The sequence below is a fragment of the Diplotaxodon limnothrissa genome, linkage group LG23 (assembly GCF_057381915.1).
Source record: "Diplotaxodon limnothrissa isolate DT_005_m linkage group LG23, D_limnothrissa_male_GT1.1, whole genome shotgun sequence".
NCBI lineage: Eukaryota > Metazoa > Chordata > Actinopteri > Cichliformes > Cichlidae > Diplotaxodon > Diplotaxodon limnothrissa.
Genome location: NC_140617.1, coordinates 25,736,678 through 25,760,593, shown reverse-complemented (window position 1 = coordinate 25,760,593; position 23,916 = coordinate 25,736,678). Strand labels below are relative to the sequence as shown.

General features: G+C 40.4%; 1 protein-coding gene across 2 annotated transcripts in view; it reads left to right on the top strand.

Moving 5' to 3' along the window:
- LOC146608185 (inactive dipeptidyl peptidase 10-like) overlaps positions 1–23,916 on the top strand; it is a 144,888-nt gene that overhangs the window by 99,240 nt on the left and 21,732 nt on the right. For both annotated transcript variants that reach the window (XM_085348975.1, XM_085348976.1), the window contains 8 exons: positions 127–221; positions 4,885–4,959; positions 18,150–18,202; positions 18,294–18,375; positions 19,634–19,754; positions 21,536–21,690; positions 22,852–22,949; positions 23,036–23,159. In XM_085348975.1, coding sequence (XP_085205101.1) covers positions 127–221; positions 4,885–4,959; positions 18,150–18,202; positions 18,294–18,375; positions 19,634–19,754; positions 21,536–21,690; positions 22,852–22,949; positions 23,036–23,159 — 803 coding nt within the window. The remainder of the gene's footprint in view (positions 1–126; positions 222–4,884; positions 4,960–18,149; positions 18,203–18,293; positions 18,376–19,633; positions 19,755–21,535; positions 21,691–22,851; positions 22,950–23,035; positions 23,160–23,916) is intronic.

The following is a 23,916-nucleotide window of genomic DNA, read 5'->3' as shown; positions in this document are numbered from 1 at the left end:
CATGAACTGAACTTGGGCTTTATTGTGGTATCTTGTGGTCTGTATCTAATTCTGAGTGTACTGTTTTTTTAAAAACATGTTTTCCTGGCTCTTTTATGTCTTACGTATTTTTCTCTCCATTATCAGATTCACAGGTGGTTTACAGGAACCGGGATGGAGATGTCATCAAGTTTGACTTTGACCTGAATGACACACACGTTCTCCTCAGCAACAGCATATTTGTGAGTGTTTTTACACTTTCTTTATTTAAACATATTAAATATTCCAATACACGCCCATGCGCCTGAGCTGTTATATTCTATGAATGCCATTTTACTTCACTGTTAGGTGATTGCCAAGGAATGTGATGTGTGAATATACATACTAGTGCAGGGGTCAGCAACCTTTAACACCCAAAGAGCCATTGGACCCGGGTTCCACACAAAGGAAAACACTGGGAGCCGCAGATACTTTTTGACATCTAACATGAAGATAACACTGTATATATTGTTTTTTACCTTTATGCTTTGTGTGAACAACTAAGGTGTGTTGCTTATGAAATTCATGAAGTGCTACAGAGAAAATTACATTTTATTCATGTAATTAACACATTTTGAACTCTTAAAGAAATATAACCAAAGGAAAGACACCCAGCTGAACTAAAATGATCCAGCAAACAAAAACTGTTGTGAGCCGCCACCCTTATATCGCCTTTGGGCTTTTGGAGCCTTGACCTGACTTTTAAAAAATAATTGGAAAAAAAGCACTATGCTGCTAAAAGATGAAAAATAGATATTTGCAAAATTCTGCCTAAATATGTATTTTACCTGGTTAATGTGTGTGGCGGGGCGTGGTCTGCAGCGCCGCTTAGGGGAGGCGGACGCACCTGAGCGGCACCCGCAATCACGCCTCGCCACCTTAACGTCTGTGCTCTCTATGCTGTTGTGTTGGTGTGTGTCGGGCTGTGAGCTGCAAAGCTACAGCCGGCTGTATACGTACAGCAACCGTGTGTGAAAAGTGGTCAATAAAGAGATGCTGAAAAGCATGTTCATGCAAATATCGTCGGGTCTGCCATGATATGTTTACAATGGGACTTATTTTGAGCGATGAAAAAATAATAGAATATAATTTTATTTTTATATTTCAACATCACAATAATCTTCCAATTTAGAACTACAAGTTAAAAAATGAACTAACACAAAAAATACACTTCAGCTAAATACTTCTAAGTTATTTTCCCAAACCACGCGGAGCCGCAGTATAAGGACTAAAGAGCCGCATGCAGCTCCGGAGCCGCAGGTTGCTGACCTCTGTATAGTGTATAGAGTAGGGCTGCTCGATTATGGCAAAAATGCTAATCACGATTATTTTCACTGAAATTGAGATCTCGATTATTTGACGATATTTATTTAACAATAACAATGTATTGAATAATGACTTTAAAGATTGTCAAAAAAAAATTTAAAATAGTGTGCAAATACTGATAACAGTGCAAATGTTTGCAATATAAAAAATAAATGAAAAATGTAAACATCTATGTTTAGTGAACTTCAAAATACTGCACAATATTTATGCATACAAATCAAGGCAAGCTGTGTAGCCACACAATGCACAATTGCATCAAACTGACATTGAGGTATGTCAACTAAAGTTGCTGCTCCTTCATTCTTTGATCGTATGTCACTTTGTGAGCGGTCTTCACACTATGTCTACTTGATCCACGTCTGACTCCGTGAACCCATAATGTTTCCACACCACTGAAGTTTTTTTTACCTCTCTTTTCAACCAACGGCAGTCACTCTCCTCCCCAAATAACTTCTGCTTAGCTTTCCGAGCTTCCCTCGGGTCCTCTTAATTGTTGTGACGCGTGTTCGAATCGCAGAGAGGTGCGCTCGTTTTACCACACAGAGCAGCGCGAGAGTAAAGCACGAGGGAGGTGCTAATAACTGTTTACAACTTGCATAGTTCCCATTTCTGTATAACTGTATATCTCAGATTTCTGTAAAGTTATTTATTTCATATTCTGTATAGTTTTTCATATTTATATCCTGTTCATATCCTGTACATAGCTTGTACTCACTACAGCCTGTACATACTTATAGTTATAGAATATTCACAACATACTTCATACCGTGTACATTATAACATACCATAATAGACCCATTTCTGTAATATACTCACATATCTATATTATTGCTAATATATATATTGTAATATATCTATATCACTAAAGCACTTCTGGATGGATGCAAACTGCATTTCGTTGCCCTGTACCTGTGCATGTGCAATGACAATAAAGTTGAATTCTATTCTATTCTATTCTAATAATCAGCTCAGTCATTTTTAATGATCGTTGAAAGCCCAGATCGTAATTTAGATTAAAATTCGATTAATTGAGCAGCCCTACCCAATAGTTATGTTTTGTGGACATAAAGGAGATCATTTCATTAATTTGAAATGATATAATGGTTTTAGAAGGTGTTCTAGATGTGTAAAAGCTACAAAAGGGTAATTTTAGTATGTTGGTAGGGTTAGTAATATCTGATTTAGATAAGAACCTAATATTCAAGTTTTGGGGATATAAATTAGATGTTAATGTTACAAAATTAAAACGATATAATGGTTTTTAAAAGACTATAAATGGCACATTTTAGCCTAATGCTAGGTGGTTGCTTTGCAGAATGATACCATCTTAATATCAGATGTAGCTGAAAGCCTTCAGGGGTCAAAGATGTACCTCTATACAAAGTTTGATTACTCAACCTCTGATCATGCACACGTTAAAACACAAATATCATCTTTTAGGACTTAAAGAAAACAGAATTACAGAACTGGCACAGTAAATTGGACACTGGCCTTGCGATCTTACTTCTGTCTAGTGCTCATCACAAAGCTTTCTCTTCTACTGTCTGGCTGCTGGGTCCCCAGAGGCTGCAGGAAACAAGTCTCATCCCTGCTTTATCTGCACAATAAAAATACAGTAGCCTCCTGGTGAAGACGCTGGTTGCCCGGCTGTCTGCACTGCGGACAAACTCAAACCTCTCTTTAAGGTTGATCCTCACCTCAACTTACCTGGAAAAGAGGATTTGACGTGTGAATTATAATTTTAGATAATTCTCTAAAACCTGATGCGAGCACACAAATGAACATTCATCATGAGTTGTCACACATGTATTACTTCCAGGAATTTTAAATTATTCCAGTGCAGGGCTAAATTGGCTGCTTTCTAATTGCATCATTATAATCCTGTTGGTGTTCCATCATCACAATCATAAACCATTTATTCTCAGCCGCGCTGTCACCGGGAAGCATGTTTCTACATCAACATGCTTAAATGAGTAGCTCCATGATGAAATCAAAAGACAGAGGTGGCCTCGGTGATGAGAAGTCATAGTCTTGACCCATGCTCGATAGCTGCATAGACAAACAGCTTCAGCATCTAAACCGAGCACTGGCCTGTCTTGCTGCACAGCTTCCCTCGGTCAGCTGTGCACCTAATTTTTTGCAAATAATTGCAAAAACGACACATAAGGCAAAAAGTGGCACTAGAAGTGATGCATGCTGTTTAATTTTTAAGCCTGCCTAATTATTCAGACTCTGCAAAATTTTGAAATGCTGTCTATAAAATGTTGGTCTACCACTTCGTATACCAGAAATGTCACAACCTGCTGAGGTTCCCGTGTGGTTTTGTGACCTTTATCTGCCACATTAGCTTCTGCCTGCTGCATTAGTTTTCTTTTCTTTTTTTCATCATTGTCCTGTGGAAAAACCTGGAAAAAAGCTGGGGTGAAAATAGAACAGCAACCTCCAGATTTTACCTCAACTAGGAAAAATCAGAATCAGAATTTGACGCTTGACCATAAAACCCAACACCCTCCTGTTGGTGGCTCAGCTCTCAGCAACTTAATTCTTCCAGCCCTTCTCCTCCCTTTGATACCAGCAAGAGGCTCTTTCTGCTGCTTCCCTAATCCTGCACACAGCTGTCTTCAATTCATTCCCTTTTTACCCCACTTCTACAGAAAACAGCTGTGCTTGCCACCCTCTCTGTCTGCACTCTTTGATAATGTCTTGGTATTTATTTATTTTAGGGTTTTCCTTTCCTGAGCCTCATCACAGCCTTCTTCCAGTGGCACAGTAAAGTCCATAAAGATGACCTTCTTAACCTGGTCTGATCGTGCTGGCAGAGGTCTGAAAACAGCTGTGTGTTCGGCTGATAGAGTTTGGGAGGTTGAGCAAACAAGAATGGGAGAAACTTCCCAAAAATAGGTGTTCCAAGCTTGTAGCATCAAAAGTCTTGAATACCTATATACATATTTTGTTTTTTTTTAATTTTGAATGAAGTTGCAAAAAATTTCAAGCTAACTTTTGTGACTTTGTCATCATGGGTTATTGTGATTGGAATTTTGAGGTACAAAATGAATTGAATCCATTTTGGAATACAGCTGTAACATGACAAAATGGGAAAGAGGTGAAGCGTTGTAGACTTCAGTGAAGCATCACAATAAGAGCAGAGTCCCAATATTGGTAGGAAGTAGGACAGCAGCCTGGCAGTTGTGGAGATGAAGCAAGTGGAGAGTTGGGTCAAATGGTGAAATATATATCTGACCTATGGAACTTATGTTTAAGCTAAAAAACAAATACAGAACTTAATCGATTTAGGAGGAAGTTTATCTATTAACACTTGGTAACTAACCTTATCAGGATGCAATATTGCCGCACAATACCAGTGCTCAATCAATTTTTTTCGCCCCACTCCTACCAGTTGTCCATTCCTGCCTCCTGAGTGCTTGAGCTCTCTGTTATCTTTTTTTTGCTATTGTTTGCTTGCTTGATATAAATGTGGACTGAGCAAAAAAACATAAAAAAAATCTTCTCCTCTTCTTCTATTTCTTTTTTTTCAATCAGGTTTCTTTCAAGGTGGCAAAGTACTCCCTGTCTGCAGATCTAAAGTATGCACTCTTTGCCTATGACGTCAAACGGGTGAGTTTTACATTAAAATGCATCCACAACCCACTATGATAAATCAAAATCCCCTGAACATCACATAAAAAAGAGCAAACAGAACAGATGGTGCATTTTTTATTTGCTTCCTTGTGAGCACACACCCTACGGCAGGAGTTCATCCTCACTGTCACAAACCTTTTGTTTCATTTCCAGCCAGGACGGTACTGACACTGCTGTGAAATACCGATTCTGCTTTCATTCACTTATATGCATGCAGCAACCTGATGTTTTTATTCCTAATCATGCTGTTTTGTTCTCAGACAAACTGTTTTTCAAACCCATAAAAAAATGGAAGCGACATAAATTAAAAGCATTCACTTTAGACTGAGCATACACCAGCTGATTGCAAAACACAATACTTACCGCGCTGCACGCGCCCACCGTTTCTCTGTGAGTATAAAGAGCTGCACCTGTGCTGAGCAGGTGTGTGTTTATTTGCGGTGAGGCTGTGTGCCTCTGCCCTTCCTGTGCATTTTCACTCTGTCTCTCAGTATTTTTGTGTTTTTCTGTTTGTTAGCGGTCAGTCATCCACCACGAAGCTCTCCTCCCCTCACAGGTTTTCCATTGATTTTTAGATTTGTTTGCAAACCGATGCATCCAGGCTTTAGAAAGTCTGCAGCAACTGAAAAACTCTGAGGTGGATGTTTGTACATCCTGCACTGGGGTCTGCAACACCAGTTTAAGGGCCTCTCAGCAGGATGGATCGGTGTTTGTTACCATAAAAAAAAAACCACACCTTGGAACATCTTCTGTTTATATAGAAACATGTAAACAGCTTTATTTTCAATGAGCTTTACGTTTTTAATATACCCTCCACTTATCGCACCCCTGTTTACCATCTACTGCAACATGATATCCCCTTAAGTACAATTAAAGCCTCTTCCTGAGGTTTTTAGTTGCACTCAGTTGAATTTCTTCCAGTTCAAGTTTGTTTTATTCCTTAGTTAATATTCCAATATTTATATTAAGCTTGGATTACATAGTGAGGGCATACTTAATATATTCAGATACATGGTGCTGTAAGAGGAGTCTTCTGACTTTAAAGGCACTTTTGGGGGAAATTAAATCAGAAAACCTAAAGTGTGGTTTGTGGTTTCCAGTGAATTAAATCATTCATGCAACTTTAAAGGGCCAAAATTGCACAAACAACATGATTTAATCTCCTGTATTTTTCCAGTATTTGAGAATTTTAAATTCCTACCTCAAGAGCAAGCAGTTTTTAAGTGATACCATGGATTTGAGGGCCAAAAACACAAAAGATAAGTGTCAGGAGAGAGATCTGGACTAGGAGTCAAACTGCCGGTGTTACAGTTTAAAAGCAAATGTTTAACCACCCAAGCCTCCACTGCTTTACAGTCGGCATTTATAAATGTGCCACATGATGTGAAGTGGTATCTAAAATGTTGTAACAAAGAGTGAAAAAACATTTAGTACTTTCCTTGTTCAAGTTGTCAAATTTGCATTTTTATGTGTTTTTGTGACAATTTCATGGCCCCAACTTTGTGGCAACAGTTTAGGGTTGGCCCCTTCTTTTTGCAGCATGCACACCAGTGCACAAATCAAGGTCCATAAAGACATGGACTGATGTCACAAATGTGCTTCTGGAAGAACCGGTCAAAAATTCCCAGAAGAGCTGAAGCTGTTATAGCTGCAAATGGTGGACTGACCTATCAAACCCTGTAGCCGTCGCATTGAAATGTAATTATTATGTGATTGCAATGTTCAAAATTTGGTGTTTAATCTGGATTCATGTTGTGTTGTCGCCACCTACTGGTGGGCCTGAGTGTGGCGCTTTGTGGTGCGCATGCTTTGGGGTGAGGCTCAATTAAGCGCATGTGTCACCAGAGACTGAAGGCTCGAGCCAGAAAGAGAATGCTAGCCTGTGCAAAGGGTGGAAATATAGACGATATGGACTACAATTGCTCATGAATGTTCAGTAGAAAGGCGCACACGGTATGTTGGTGCATTTACTTTGTGTGTATGTTTTATTTGAGTTGTAATTTTTGTTCTGCTGATGTAATATCCGTGTTTTTCATTGATCATTTCACCATAGTTTTTCACGGTGTTTGCTGGTGAAAAGAAGATTAAAATACTGGCTGAACATCAGTTGGAGCATGGCCCTTTATTCTACTTCGAACATGAAAAACCTTCAGGAGCAGTTACAGTGAAAAACGTGGCCTGTTATGGAGCAAGCAGCCAGAGCCCTGCACGCCATTCTTCCAAGACGGCAGCCCACGTGGAAGAGTAGACTGTGAGTTCTTACATCAGCGAAACGTTTGAACTGCATAAAGAGATCTAAGAAAAGGCCAAAAAGAAAATTGTATGGTGTAGATATTGTACATTTGTTCATTTATTGAAAGTTTATTACTGTGCTGTTTGATATTTAAGGTAGTGTACTCTGGGTAAGTTTCCTTTTATTGTTCTAAGTTGTTGGTTCAAAACATTGTAATGGAGCAGAGTACACAAGAAACTCATATCCTTGAGCAAATACTTATAGCCTTAGAAGTTGAAAAGGCACAGTTAGAAAAGAAATTAGAAACTGAACTTGAAGATGCAGAAAGAGAAGAAGTTGAAGCACGCATAGGAGAAATTTATGGAGACCTTGAAATACACAAAATAGGGCTGCCTCAGCCATCATCTAAACCTGACGCAGAGGTGAGACGGACAGACCGTCAAAGGCAACTAACAGAAAAAATGCGTGAGTTTAAACAGACAGAGATAACAAGCAAAGAAAGAAAGTTTATGTCAACATATTTAAACTTTAAGGCAGAAATTCAGCTCACTAGGTCCAAACTTAAAGAAGAATGTTCTAAAGCAGAATTAGCTGAAATGATCAAGTCAGTAGAAAAATGTGAGTTAGACCTACAGCAAGATTATGTGGCTTTACGTGCACTGACTACACCATCTCAAGATATGAGAAGAAAGATGGATAGCTGTACTTCAGTTTCTGCTGAGATGATGATACTTCTGAAAAGGCGTTACGCAGATGTTGACAAAGAGTTTGATGCAGGAGCTGTAAAAGAATCACTCCTTCAGTTACTCCAAAGAGAAGGTGCAGAATCAATTTATGGCTCAACTGTGTCTAGAGCTGGAAGAAATAGCCAGCACAGCCATAGTCAGCAAGGAAGTCATGTATCTGCAAGGAAAGCAGAGGCAGCAGCACGACTGGCATCAAAGCAAGCTGAAATAAACAGAGAAATGGAAATATCTGCCCGGAGAAAGGAGATATTAGCTCAACAAGAGCAATTGAAAATGTTGGAAAATCAAAGAGATCTTGAGGTCATTCAGGCAGAATACAATGTATATGCTGAAGAGGAATCAAAAATGAATGCTGAAATAAGAAATTGTGAAGTAAGGAGTACTTTGTCTTTCAGCCAGCTTCCTAAACCACTTAGCAGTCCCCCATGCACCCAAGTTCCTCAGAGCACTGCACCTCCTCACTCTGAAGGTAAATTCATCCTGACCTCACAAAGTGTTCACGCCCCTCACTATGATACTCAAGTGGTGCCAAAAGAAAGTGAGCTCTCTCTGGTGCAAGCATTAAAAGAGTCCTTAGTAATGTCTAGACTCCCAGTGCCAGAGCCGTTTACATTTACAGGAGACCCACTTAAATTTGTTGAGTGGAGCACTTGCTTTAAGGCGCTTATCGAGACTAGCTGCACAGATTCAGCCCATAAGCTGTTCTACTTGAAGAAGTACATTGGTGGAGAAGCTCTCTGTGTTTTAGAAGGGACATTTTATCGAAGTGACGAGGAAGCTTACAAACAAGCTTGGGATGCTCTGAACAAACGCTATGGACACCCATTTGTAGTTCAAAGAGCCTTTAGGGGAAAACTAAGCCGTTGGCCAAAGATTGGTCCAAAGGAGTCACTTAAATTGAGAGAGTTTAGTGATTTCCTCATTTCTTGTAAGAATGCTATGCCTCACGTCCAAGGCCTCAAGGTTTTAGATGATTGTGAAGAAAATCAAAAAATATTGCTGAAACTTCCTGACTGGGCCACAACCCGCTGGAATCGTTATGTCACAAAATTACTGGATGAAGAAAAGGCATATCCAGGGTTTGCAGAATTTGCAGACTTTGTGGCTGAAGAGGCGCGTATAGCATGTAATCCAGTTTCTTCTCTGTTTGCCTTAAAAAACACATTTGAAAAACCTGAGAAAGAACAAAAACGTCTGAAGGCCAGTGTCCTGGTGACATCAGCAAATGGGTCTAAAGATGTGAAGAACACAACTACAGCTCAGAGCAACAGAAAATCAAAACCCAACCCTTCCTCAACTCAGAACAAACGGCAACTTGAATGTATCTGCTGCAAGCAAAATCATTTTATCTATAAATGTGCAAAGTTTACAGCAATGCCGCTTGAAGAAAAGAAACAGTTTATTAGGGACAACAATATGTGCTTTGCTTGTCTGCGAGTCGGCCACATTTCCAAAAACTGTCGACAGAGAGCAACATGTAATGTCTGCAGACGAAGCCACCCTTCTCCTCTCCATGAAGATCCTCCACTGGGAAATGAACCTGAACCACCATCAGAAGAGGAGAATGCAGCCACCGTATCGTGCAGTGTGAGAGTGGGCAACAATGATTGCACTTCAATGATCGTTCCAGTGTGGCTTTCTTCATCAGCGAAGAATCAAGAGACATTGGTTTATGCTCTGCTAGACACCCAAAGCAGCAACACATTTATTGACCAAGATATTTGTGAAAAGATACAGGCAAGCAGGGAACCAGTGAAGCTAAGGCTGACAACAATGACTGACAGGTGTTCGATTGTACCTAGTCAAAGAGTGGATGGACTGAGGGTAAGAGGGTACAACTCAGAAAAGTACATTGACTTGCCACCAACCTACACTCAAGAGTACATTCCATTGGAGAAACACACCATTCCAACTCGAGAGACAGCAAAAAAGTGGCCCCATCTACTTAGCATTGCAAATGAAATGCCAGATCTCTTGGACTGTCCTATAGCTCTTCTCATCGGTTACGACTGTGCAAGAGCGCTAAAGCCAAGGGAAGTCATACCAGGAAAGGATTATGATCCCTATGCAATAAAAACAGACTTAGGGTGGAGTATCGTGGGAGCCATTAAGCCATGGAAGAGTTCAATGGGAGCAGCAGGGATCTGTCATCGTGTCACAGTAAAGGAGCTGCCATCTGTCACGCCTGCTTCTGTGATTAAAGCACTTGAAAATGACTTTCTGGACACAAACCATAAAGAAGGGAGTGTATCTCAAGAGGACATTCAGTTTCTAGAGATGCTGAATGAGAACATTCACTACAATGAGGAAGGCCATTTAGAAATGCCTCTGCCTTTTAGAGAACGCCCACAGCTTCCAAATAACAAGCAGCTTGCAATGTTTCGCTTGAAACGTTTAAAAGGAAAAATGGATAAGAACCCAAAGTACAAAGAAGACTACATCAAGTTCATGAATAGTGTCTTTAAAGATGGTGATGCAGAGGAAGCAGATGGCACATCAGGTAGTAACACATGGTACATTCCGCACCATGGCGTGTATCATCCCAGGAAGCCAGAGAAAATTCGAGTTGTTTTCGACTGCTCTGCTAAACACGAAGGCATCTCTTTAAATGACCACCTACTCACAGGCCCAGACTTGATTAATGCTCTGGCAGGGGTTTTGTGCAGATTTCGAGAGCATCAAATAGCAATTATGTGTGATGTGGAAAAAATGTTTCATCGCTTCCATGTCAACCCAGAGGATCGAGACTTCTTAAGGTTTCTGTGGTGGAAGGACGGGAATACAGATACTGAGCCTAAGGAGTATCGCATGCGAGTGCACATTTTTGGAGCGGCATCATCACCGGGATGTGCTAACTATGGCATGAAGTATCTCGCCAGGGAACAAAAAAAGGACTACCCGCTGGCAGCCAGATTCATTCACAAAAACTTTTATGTGGATGACGGGCTAATCAGCATTGATTCAGTCAGGGAGGCCAAGCAGCTGGTCTGTGAAGCACAAGAGGTCTGTGCAAAAGGGAAACTGCGCTTGCACAAATTTGCATGCAACAACAAGGAGGTCATGAGCATTATCCCAGAAACAGAACGAGCCAGCAAGACCAAAGATGTAAACCTGAACTACTCTGTAATTCAAATGCAAAGTGTGCTAGGAGTAAAGTGGAACATAGAGGCTGACGTGTTCTCATTCAGTGTAGCCCTCAAAGAAAGGCCAGCCACACGCCGAGGAATTCTAGCAACAGTTGCTAGTGTGTATGACCCGTTAGGTTTTCTCTCACCCTACATTTTGACAGGAAAACAAGTACTCCAGGAAATGTGCAAACGCGGAGTGGGATGGGATGATCCTATTCCTCCGGCACTAGAGACCAAATGGAAAGCATGGCTCGGTGACTTGGAGAATCTAAAAAGGATTGAAATACCAAGATGCCTTGTTCCTGAGAACTTCGGCAAGGTCAAAAAAATTGAGCTGCATCATTTTTCGGATGCCAGCAGCAGTGGCTATGGACAATGTTCATACATCAGGATTGTTGCTGATAAGAACGTGCATTGTGCACTGGTCATGGGTAAAGCCAGAGTGGCACCCACAAGAATAATCACTATCCCACGCCTTGAGCTCACTGCAGCTGCAGTTTCTGCAGCTGTAAGTAACTTCCTCAGGTCAGAGCTCGAGCGGAAAATTGACGAGGAGTTTTTCTGGACAGATTCTAAAGTGACGCTTGGATACATAAAAAATGATGCTCGTCGCTTTCATGTCTTTGTGGCAAATCGAGTTCAGAAAATAAGAGACTCTACTGATCCGAAGCAATGGTTTTACATTGAATCTGATCAAAATCCAGCTGATCACGCGTCTAGGGGCCTCAAGGTGGCAGATCTGCTAAGCTCGAATTGGCTCACTGGACCTAAATTCCTATGGGAAAGGGAAATTGTCACAAACCAACATTCCCCTGATCTTCTTGTTGGGGACCCAGAAGTAAAGGTCCTGAAAACAAATGCCCTTGAAGAAAACAGCTTTCTTGAGAGGTTCTCAAGATTTTCCAATTGGGATACAGCTCTTAACGTTGTGGCAAGAATTAAAAGACTTGCAAGGAGAGATAACTCAGGACCCATTAGTGTAAAAGAAAGACAAATGGCTGCTTTTGTACTCCTCCAGGCAGCACAGAGGGAAGCCTTTAAAGAAGAGCTCAAATGGTTCAGTCAAAACTCAGCTGGACTACCAAAAACTCATAAAATGTATCAACTTGATCCTATTTTGGTAGACAACCTGCTTAGGGTTGGAGGAAGGTTGAGAAAATCCTCAGCATCATTTGCATTGAATCATCCAGTAATCCTTCCAAAGGAAGGCATTGTCACACAACTCGTTCTTGACCACTGTCACAAGAAAACGCAACACCAAGGCCGAGGCCAAACTCTGAACAAACTCAGGGAAAGTGGCTATTGGATCATAGGTGGCGGTAAGGTAGTGGCCAAATACATTAAAGGGTGTGTCAATTGTAGAAAAGTGCGTGGGCCAGCTGAAGAACAACGCATGGCTGACTTGCCATTTGACAGAGTGGATCCTTCGCCCCCATTCACCTACACTGGAGTTGATGTTTTCGGTCCCTTCTACACGAAACAAGGTCGAAAGGAATGGAAGAGGTATGGCCTATTGTTTACGTGTTTAAGCTCGAGAGCCGCGCACATTGAGATGTTGGAGGATCTCTCCACTGACGCATTTATAAACGCTTTAAGATGCTTCATAGCAATCAGAGGCACAGTCAGACAGATTCGTTCTGACCAAGGGACAAATTTTGTCGGAGCTAAGAACGAGTTCAAGAAGGGTCTGTTGGAATTAGACAAGGAGATGATTTCTACTTATCTAGCTAAAAACCAGTGTGACTTTCAAATGAATATTCCTGAAGCTAGTCACAGAGGAGGCATTTGGGAACGACAGATCCGCACTGTTAGGAATGTCATGAGTTCTGTCCTAGCCCAAGCCACAGGGAGGTTAGATGACACCTCATTGAGAACTTTCTTCTACGAGGCCATGTCAATTTTGAACCATCGTCCACTCACTACTGATACAATCAACGACCCCAACAGTGCTGAGCCTTTGACGCCTAATCATTTGCTCACAATGAAAGAGTCTGTGCCACTTCCGCCTCCTGGTAGATTTGTAAGAGAAGATTTGTACGCCAGGAAGAGGTGGCGGAGGGTGCAATATTTAACAGAGTTGTTCTGGAGCAGGTGGCGCAAGGAATACCTAACCAGCATTAGTTTAAGACAACGATGGCATACTCCTAAACAAAATGTACAGGTTGGAGATGTAGTGATTTTAAAGGAGGACAATATTCCAAGAAATGAGTGGAAATTGGCAAGGGTGGTTGAAGCCAATGAAGATGATGATGGTTTAGTGCGGACGGTTAAGATCCAAATAGGGCAAAAGGATCTGGGAAAGAAAGGTGAACGTTTGAAACAAGTCTCTTTTCTTGAGAGACCAGTTCAGAAACTAGTGGTACTAGTTAAAGGGTCTAAACTACAGTGAAGTAGTACAAGGGTTAAGAACACAAACATAATATGTGATCTATAAGTTTATTTAAGAAGTGTTTTTTTTTGTAACATAAGTTGATGTTTGATTGTCAATTTATTAAAAATTACAGGATTTAATTTTGTTTAACACATGTAAATAGAAATCCTTTGTAATTTTGGTGGCAGTGTAGCCGTCGCATTGAAATGTAATTATTATGTGATTGCAATGTTCAAAATTTGGTGTTTAATCTGGATTCATGTTGTGTTGTCGCCACCTACTGGTGGGCCTGAGTGTGGCGCTTTGTGGTGCGCATGCTTTGGGGTGAGGCTCAATTAAGCGCACATGTCACCAGAGACTGAAGGCTCGAGCCAGAAAGAGAATGCTAGCCTGTGCAAAGGGTGGAAATATAGACGATATGGACTACAATTGCTCATGAATGTTCAGTAGAAAGGCGCACACGGTATGTTGGTGCATTTACTTTGTGTGTATGTTTTATTTGAGTTGTAATTTTTGTTCTGCTGATGTAATATCCGTGTTTTTCATTGATCATTTCACCATAGTTTTTCACGGTGTTTGCTGGTGAAAAGAAGATTAAAATACTGGCTGAACATCAGTTGGAGCATGGCCCTTTATTCTACTTCGAACATGAAAAACCTTCAGGAGCAGTTACAAACCCTATGGATTAAGAATGGGGCGTCACTCATGTTCATACATGTTTGAAGACAAACAAACTAATACTTTTGGCTGTATAGTTTAAGTCCATTCTCACTGCTTCCAGTGTAATTAAGTGGGTAAATAGCACCCTGGTGCTGCCAATCAAATGGACTTGATTAGTTAATGATCAGCAAGTATGAGCACCTCTATAAAAGCAGAACTTTTGGCATTTTGCATACTCAGAAAAACTGCCAAAAACCCAAGAATTACACCTCAGACTCTACAGGCCTTAATTAGCATGTTAAATGTTAAATTTCACGAGAGTACAATTAAAAAAGACTGAACAAGTATGGCGTGTTTGGGAGGATTGCCTGAAAAAAACCTCCTCTCTTTAAAAAGAACATGGCAACACAGCTTAGGTCTGCAAAGCTACATCTGAACAAACCACAAGACTTCCATAACAATGTCCTTTGGACAGATGATATCAAAGTGGAGTTGTTTGATGATAATGCACAAAACTAGACCCAACATCAGCACAAATACCTCATACCATCTGTCAGCACATGGTGATGGGGTGTTGATTTGGGCTTGTTTTGCAGCCACAGGACCTGAACAGCTTGCAGTCATTGAGTCGACTCTGAACAACACGTAAAGTATGCTAGAGTCAGATGTGGGGCAAGTTGAACAGCTAAAGCTTGGACCAAACTGAGTCATGCAACAGGACAATGATCTCAAGCACAGCGACAAAAAGCAATGGGTGGAAAAAAAATTCAAGATGCTGTAGTAACCAGTCAAACTTCAGACTTCAACCTGATTGAAATCCTTTGATCTGATATCCTTAAGAGAGCTGTGCATAAATGAAACCTTGCAAACTTCATTGAACCGAAGCAACATTATAAAGATGAATGGACCAAAATTCCTCCACAACATTGTAAAGAATGATAAAGTTAGGCAGAAAACAATTACTTCAAATTTTTGCTGCTAAAGGTGATTCTACACTTTTCACACTTGCCTAGTTTATTTCACCACATTCATTTGTTGGGTGGGTGGAATCAATGGATCCGGTAACATTATTCTTAACTTAAAATTGTTGAACAAAGCCTACAGTAAGAGCCAGTACCCCCAGTGCTTCTGATAAAATACAGTATACCCAAATTTGCATGATTCGTTTCCCATTGACTTGAAGTGAACCTGGGGGCCAGTCCACTGGCAGTGGTAATTCATGAATATGCAGATGTTCTGTAAATAGCTTCTAAAAATCCTGCTCGCGGACAAGAGGGGAATCTGGGCTGTAAGGAGAGATTGATGAAGATAGATTGAGACAGCTTTTGCTGAGCAAAATGTCAGTATGATCAATATTTGTAAGAAAAAGCAAAACACAAGACAAATAGTGCAATAACACAAGATATTTAAGCCAGAATGGATGACGTGTCAGTTCATAGCATCATTGGGTCGATAAAGATGACTTTACTGAAGCATTTGTAAACATACATCATTTTAAGCATCATAGCGAAGGTCAGTCAGTCAGCAGCAATCTGTGAAAAGCAGATTAATCTGTAAAGCACAACTCGTCCAGTTTCCTTGGTATCGTTTGATAAAGATGTGTTACACCTATTCCACACGTGAACACATGTGTGTTAGTACGTAAAAAAGAGCCTGCTTTTATTTCGACCGCTGTGTCCTGAAATCCTCCTATTTAATAGAAGTTAAGTACAAATCCTTGGAGTGTATTATAACCCTTAAGTTTTACACTTGCATATTTTGCCAGCAAGCTAGGTTTTGTTAAGTGTGTTATTAGAAAAAGAGCCAAGTGCAAAAAGAAGAATTTTAAGCTGCTTAATGAGAGAAAAATCAAAACAGCTAACACTGAAAAAGACTGTTATAACCTGTTTCTACCAGAAACACACAAAAAACATGATGTCCGTTACTCAAATTTTTGGGTTAGCAATTTAAAATTAGAATGAAACACAATGGGAATACAAAAGGAATAAACAAGTGCTTGGGTGTGGCTGTGGCTCAGGTGGTAGAGCAGTTCAGCTACTGGTTGGAAGGTTGGTGGTTCAATTCTTGGCTTCCCCAGTCTGCATGCCAAATATCCTTGGGCAAGATACTAACCCCAAGTTGCCCTCCGATGCGTTCATTGGAGTGTGAATGTAGTTTAGTTTGCACTTGTGTTTAGAAGTGTTTGTATGAATGGGTGAATGAGGCATGTTGTATACAGCTTTGAGTACTCTGGGAGAGTAGAAAAGCGCTTTATAAGAATCAGTCCATTTACCATTTACAAACCTATCAAGAAAAGCAAGTGGAGAACAAAAGCCAATATAGAAAACAGAACCAAAATACAAAACAAAAAAACCACCAAACATCCCCAAAATAACTCAAGAACTCGAACATTAACCATACTCAAAACAAGAACAACCACGAGCTCCTAAAATAAGAACACAAGCAGAGAACAGAATTTACCAAAATAAAACAGGAAGTGACAGCAACGGAAACATCGATAAAACCATCAAAGACATACACTAGGGCTGCTCGATTATGGCAAAAATGATAATCACGATTATTTTCACTGAAATTGAGATCTCGATTATTTGACGATATTTATTTAACAATAACAATGTGTTGAATAATGACTTTAAAAATTGTCAAAAAATAATATAAAATAGTGTGCAAATACTGATAACAGTGCAAATGTTTGCAATATAAAAAATAAATGAAAAATGTAAACTTTGCAGTGTTGCTCTGTGGTGCAGCTACGACACTGTAGCTTACACACTATGTCTACTTGATCCACGTCTGACTCCGTGAACCCATAATGTTTCCACACCACTGAAGTTTTTTTTACCTCTATTTTCAACCAACGGCAGTCACTCTCCTCCCCAAATAACTTCTGCTTAGCTTTCCGAGCTTCCCTCGGGTCCTCTTAATTGTTGTGACACGTGTTCAAAATGCAGAGAGGTGCGCTCGATTTGCCACACGGAGCAGCGTGAGAGTAAAGCACGAGGGAGGGGCTAATAATCGGTTCAGTCATTTTTAATGATCGTTGAAAGCCTAGATCGTAATCGTGATTAAAATTCGATTAATTGAGCAGCCCTAACATACACATATTCTGCTACATGGATTTATTATGCCAATGCAAGAAGCAGAACAATAACAGAACACTCAGGTTCGCCAGGGTTTAAACTACATATGTACTGTCAGATTTGATTTAGGAACTCATTCAGCAGTCACATAATTATTAAAGGTATCAAACAAAACCTCATGTCACAAACAGCCAGCTAAAAAAGCCAAAACTACCCGATTATTTGAAGTATCTGAGGGTCGTCTGAATGACACTGAATGACACTCAAAATAGCTGTCTACCATCGCCATACTTAGCAGCTCTGTCATGGTGACCCTATCCTCCCCTCCTCCGCCTCTGATCACGAGCCTTTTACAAAGGAGGGGGACGGTGGTGGGTGAAGGGATCATAATTCACAAGAAGCCCAAAGCTGAGCTGATAAATAGTTTTAAATCATGCTTATTGAGTGTCTGAGCTTGGTTTGTGGTGACTAATCCTAACTTTTGGTTTCTTGCATTCAGAAAATTCCTGAAATATCTCTCCACTGAAATCCCTTTATCTCCTCAAATGTAAAACATGCCTCGAGACTGATTATCAGCTTAATCGTATCTTATTTAACGAACATGCCTGGCAGCATTGTTAGGGTTTCTTTAAATGTGTTTGTAGGCTTAGCCATAGGTTTAAACAGGCATGTTTGGCTTTAAGAATTTGAGATCCGCTTTCCCACTGAGACACCTTGTAAACATGAAGCTGTTTCTTATCCATCAATATATCAGGGTGTGAATACCTGAAGTCTTGTCTTAGCAGCAATCAAACAGGAAGCAGAATAACGAGATGTTTGCAAACGACTGTGACTTCAGCACGTATATCAAAGTTTTCCCGCTGCAGTTGGTTTGTCTTTGCTCAGCAAGGCTGGTATCAGTGATGGATCAGTGTTTGCATTATGTGATGGCTTGCTCTCTCATTTCAGATGTACAGATATTCATACACCGCATCTTATATCTTGTACAACATCTACACGAGGTAAGCCGGTTTAGACTTTTCATCATCACCTGCTCTCTGCACGTGACGGCATTCAGGTTGTTTTATTTCTGTGTGTGTGTGTGTTCAACAGGGAGGTAAGGGAGCTGAATCCTCCCGAGGTCCACAATGCTGTGCTCCAGCACGCAGCCTGGGGACGACAAGGACAGCAGCTGGTAAGGCTGAGCGTGTCTGTTTTTAAAGCGTGATGCTTTCTCTCATTTCCTTTCTTCTGTCCTCGGCGGCTTTTTATAAATTCACGCTGCCCAGCCGCTCCAGGGGGATCTGCTCCACAGGATAGGTTGTGTTTACACGTTCTCTGTTTTCGTCTGTAGTTAATTTCACATTTTTACATTATGTTACACTCAGGGTGCTTCTTCAGACTTATTAGTAGAGTGAGGAAGTCTCTGGGCCACCTGTTTTCATTTTAGCGCTGTGCTGTAGAAATAAATTCAGCACTGTAAAGCAAGCAGCAGCTTTCAGCACAACCTTGAATGTCTGCTGATGTAGTGCAGTGCCTTTTATCAGTAGTTGGAAAGCAATATAAAAGAATAACATATATGTTTTTTATAAATATCTTTTATAAAAACTTTGAGGGTTTTTTTTTTAGTCTTCAAACTTGGAGCACAAGTCCAGAGCTCATTCTCACTTCTGAAGGTTAACACAGCCAGATTATTTCATCGTTCTTAGCTAGAGACCAGATTAATTCTCTTTTACTTAAGGTTTTGCATTTTTGCTTGACGAGACATGTAAGAATCTGTGCTTTTGTGTCATTTTTAAGCACCATGAGTTGAGGGCAACTTTAATCATTTCTTTGCAAGTTCTTTTAGATGTTTCTATGGTGGCTCTAAAAGGTCAAATGCACTGCAACTTACAAAAAACAGGAAATATAAAAATGCACATAAGAAATCGACAGAACAACAGAAGTCGAATAAAACACAATGAAATGGAAAAATGTTTCACAAAAAAGATCTCATGACACTGATGAACCCTCCACCTCTTGGTCCATTTTTCCTAAGTTGGTGTCAGTGTTGTAACATTTGTACAGCTATTAAAACAACAGCTGCATTAGGTGTATGTAAGCCAGAGGAGCTGCCATGGAGCTAATGACATTTGACAAGAGAGCAGTGGAAATGAAGCAAATGCAGCGGGAAATGACTTCAAGAAGATTCAGGATATTGGTGAAGATGCAGGATCCTGTTTGTACCTTCAAATGCAAATATTAAAACACTGATGAAATATGGTGAACAAACAGTGCACACTGGGATTTAATATATATAAAAAAAGAGATGTCATCAGAGAGGAAATCAAAAAGAAAAACAAATCAAGTGGACGAGCAAAAAGCAGCTTCACACGAGGGTGAGAAACGGCAGAGAGGAAAAACAAACTAAATTTGCGTGTTTGTGTCTGCTGTCGCTTCGTCTTCCTCTCCAGATCTACATCTTTGAGAATAACATCTACTACCAGTCAGACGTGAGGAGCAACTCTCTGAGAATCACCTCCTCTGGGATGGAGGGAGTCATTTTCAACGGGCTCACTGACTGGCTATACGAAGGTGTGTGCCGCAGAGTGTATCGACTCTGAACGTTGAGTCCTTTGCATCTTTTATGAGCCCTTTAATCACTACAAGTGCAACTTTTATGTATAAACTGCACTTTGGGCTGATGCACCATAAATGCCAGCTCTGACTTAATGTGAATAACTGTGAAATTAAATCTTGCACAGACACTGAATGTAAATGAGTTATAAACACGTGTGAACTTTACTTATGACTAAATTCCTCATGACATCAGCCTCAGTTGTGGTTTCACATATAGATACACACATTAGCCAACATGAGCTCCTCTGTATGCCAAAGTTTTCTAGAGTTCAATGTGAGGACATCTGTCTGACAGATAAAGCATGCAACAGGACAATGAACACAAGCATACAAACAGAAAGCAAATCTCCAACACAGTGCCTGAAAAAGAAAAGAATCAAGGTGGTGCAATGATCCGGTCAAAGTCCAGACTTCAACCTGACTGTTGTGGGCTGCTGTAAGTTGTTCTACAAGTCACTGAATCGCAGGATGGACGTTGTTTTACAGGACTGGTAATGTTAGCATGCAAACCTCTCCGCTGGTAAATATGACAACAAATAACTTTTTTATACAGTCTATGATTATAACAAATAACTAACGAGCAATGCAATAAAAATGTAAAACATTTACTAAAATTCACACACATTGCAATGGGCCAGATATCATTATCTTACAGTGTTAAATGTTTGTATGTTATTCATAAACAATGAGCCATTCTAGTGTCTTACCTTTAGGATGTTACACTTATATTGGAGGCTGGAGTATGGCTACAGCGGCTGTGGTTTTACTAGATTTGTAACGTGCACTACAATTTTTCAGCATGAGATCTTTTCCTTTTACTCATTTTGACATATTCCACTAATAAAGAGAGAAAAAGCACATCTATGGACACAGAAACAGCCATTTATGAAAGGTGGCATTGCTCCCATTAGCAGTGCGCTTGTAAATTGCATTTGGCTCACTGCTCTTTTTGTTACTCTCTGAATTTCTCTTACTAAAATGCTCATTTAAGACCTTCAGAAAGTCAGTTATAAAAACTTTGTGACATTAATAATTGCTAAGTTTAAATCGAGGTGGTTTGAATTTTTGCCATTCTCTCTTTAAATGCCAGAAGGCGAAACAGGAGAGTCGCTGTGAGCTCGTTGGTGGAGGAAACAGTTTCAGGGTGCACTGTGGATTGTCGGTTTTTCAAAGATTTGTCTTTGGCATTAAAAATGCAGCAGAGCAGACTACACAAACTCAGCAGAGTGGCAATGAAAAATCAACAACAAGCCTCTACGATCCATTAAGTCTCTGTGTAAACAAATTCAGTAATGTGGTGATAGTGTGTGCAGTGTGCGCAGTCTGCACAGAGAGCAGCACAAACGCTGTCTGAGAGAGATGGGGAACATTACAGAATAATTTTTGTTTGTAGATTTACTGAAAGCTGTTCATTTTCACTGTTTCATTTGCTTTTACTTCAGATTGCAGCCATTTGGCTGATATGTTCTGACAGCAGAGGAGCACAACTCCATCAAATAGTGTGCTTTTGACCAGTTTTTGGATTACATTTTAAATAACGTAAAGTGACCTAGAAAAGGCAAAAATAAAAGAATAAAAGAATAGGAGTGCAGGTGGGGAAAACCAGCAGGTTCATAAGATCTATCTGTCTTAATGTATGTAAGTAGATCCTCGGGTCGCTTTAAATACAGAATGAGAGGAAAAAATCTAAATAAAGCTGTTTTACAGATGGTTTTGTGTGTTTTATTCCTGATCAGAGGAGATTCTACATTCATATTTGGCTCACTGGTGGTCTCCTGATGGAGAACGACTGGCCTACCTCACCATCAACGACACACTGGTACCCAACATGGTTCTTCCCCAGTTCACCGGCAGCACGTACCCCCGAGGCCTACAGTACCCATATCCAATGGTGAGGCTGGGCTCTGAGGAATAGACAGTCGCTTTCTTTAAGGCTCTTTGCAGTATTTTCATCCTTCAACTAATACACAGCTAAATCTAAATATACCAGAGAGAAAAGGCAATGCCACATCAATAACCTTAGATTAGCAGAGTAGCAGTAAGTCACTGCTCTGCACATCTGGCTCAGGTGGAATCATTTTAAATTATTTTACTGTAAGTAATTACCTTAAAGTGCAGTTTTTCGATGACAGAATCATGCCTGTTGTTAACGCAGTGCTGCCTGAGGGCCCGAAGACCACAGGCATCCGTGTTGATTTTGGGCAATGTCCTTGCACACAGAGATTTCTCCAGATTTTCTGAATTTTTCAATGATATTATGCACCATAGATGATGAGATATTCAAAGTCACATTTATGTAGAGGAACATTATTCTGAAATCTGTCCACAGGTTGAAGATGCAGGGTTTTTTCAGATTTGTTAAACTCTACCTCTTAAAGATGCTCTTTTTATACACAATCATGTCACTGACGTGATGCCAATGAACCTAATGAGCTGGCAAAAGTTACTATTTTAGTACTGCAATCAGTGTGTTCTGTTTTTGTTCACATTTGACACAGCATCCAAACTTTTTTGAAATTGGTGTTGTCATTCCCATCGTGATATCTTGAATTTATACTGAACGCATCAATACTTATGGACACGTTTGCACTCAACCCACAAGCGTTAAACTCGGAAGTTGGCTGAACATTCATACAAACAAATTATCTCCCTGTTTTTTAGATGATTTGTTGATTGTTGTTTTGTCTCAGAGTTTTGGGAATTAATTTCTCACTGTACACGTGATACCAGCAATTCCCCAACCAATGATATGTCTGACCGTTTAAATGATCCTATGACCTGAAGACCACAGCTGTAGTTATTGTACAACTGAGGATGCAAAAATCTGCTATGTGGAAGAGTAGAATTTGTGGAAATAAGTCATGAACAGTTATTTATTTGGTGTTAGCTTGCATATTCTCTCTGTGATCTATAGCATTGTCTTTTCATTTTAAATGAATTATTCAGACTTTTTCTCTGCTTTTATGTATAGATGTCAACACCACAGTCTCGTCTTATGTACATTAAATTAAAAAGCTGATTTTAGGGGATGTTTCTGTGTCCGTCCCATCAGGCCGGTCACGTCAATCCTACAGTCAAGCTGTCGGTGGTCAGCCTGGTTGGTGCGACGCACACTCAGGAGATGCAGCCTCCCGATCAGCTCGCGCTCAGGTGACGACACACAAACATAAGCTCGGGCTGGCACAGAAAGGTGTAAAATCCACAATTCGAGTCTCCTCTCTGTGTCTTCTCTGCAGGGATTTCTATATCACCATGGTGAAGTGGATCAGTAATACTCACCTCGTCGTGCAGTGGCTCAATCGGCCCCAGAACGCTTCTCTGCTTACTGTGTGTGACGCAACAATAGGAGTCTGTCTTCAGGTTAGTGCTTTTGATTTAAACCTCAGGAAGGAAACTTAGTTCAGAGTTTCATTGTCCGCATACAGAGCAGATTACTTAAGTGTACCCCAAAGCACTGCTGTGAGTTGAGAAGAATCAGACTCATTAAAGTTGTACTGTTATTTTACTCTCTTAGGGCCAGCTGTTCTGCTTTTCTTTATTTACAGTCAGATATATACAGTCAGCGAGTCCCAGTCTTTTGTGACACTGAGGCATGTAGGCCACTCTGATACAGAGTAAATTCTAAAGTGGCAGAAGCTCTTTGCTGCAGTCTTGACTATAAGAAGATCAAAGCTGCCACTTTACAAGCCTGTGACCCTTTGCCAGGACTTATAGGCAGATGGTGCTGTGCTTGTAATGGTGCACACTTCAATCAGTGCAAGTCAGTGTGAGCTGCTGCTAGGTGAGGACTATGTGCCAGAAAGCACTGGAACTTCTCTAAGTGTCGACTTTGCATCAGGCCGCCACGTGGCCGATGAGTCCACTGATACACCAAAGTAGCTTTAAGCATGCCTGCTCCCACTTGCGCTCTCTGTGAATAAAGAACACTGGCATTCATTTGTCAAGACCCAAGATGGAGAAACTGTCATAAATGTGGTCATTTGGTTCTAAAACTGAAATCATAGGTATCTGACGTTCACCTCCACACATCCAAAACTGGATGGACTGATAAAAATGGAGTTGTTGTCAGACGGGTTTAAAGATGGTGAAAAGCGGTTATGCTCTGCGGATTTTGGTT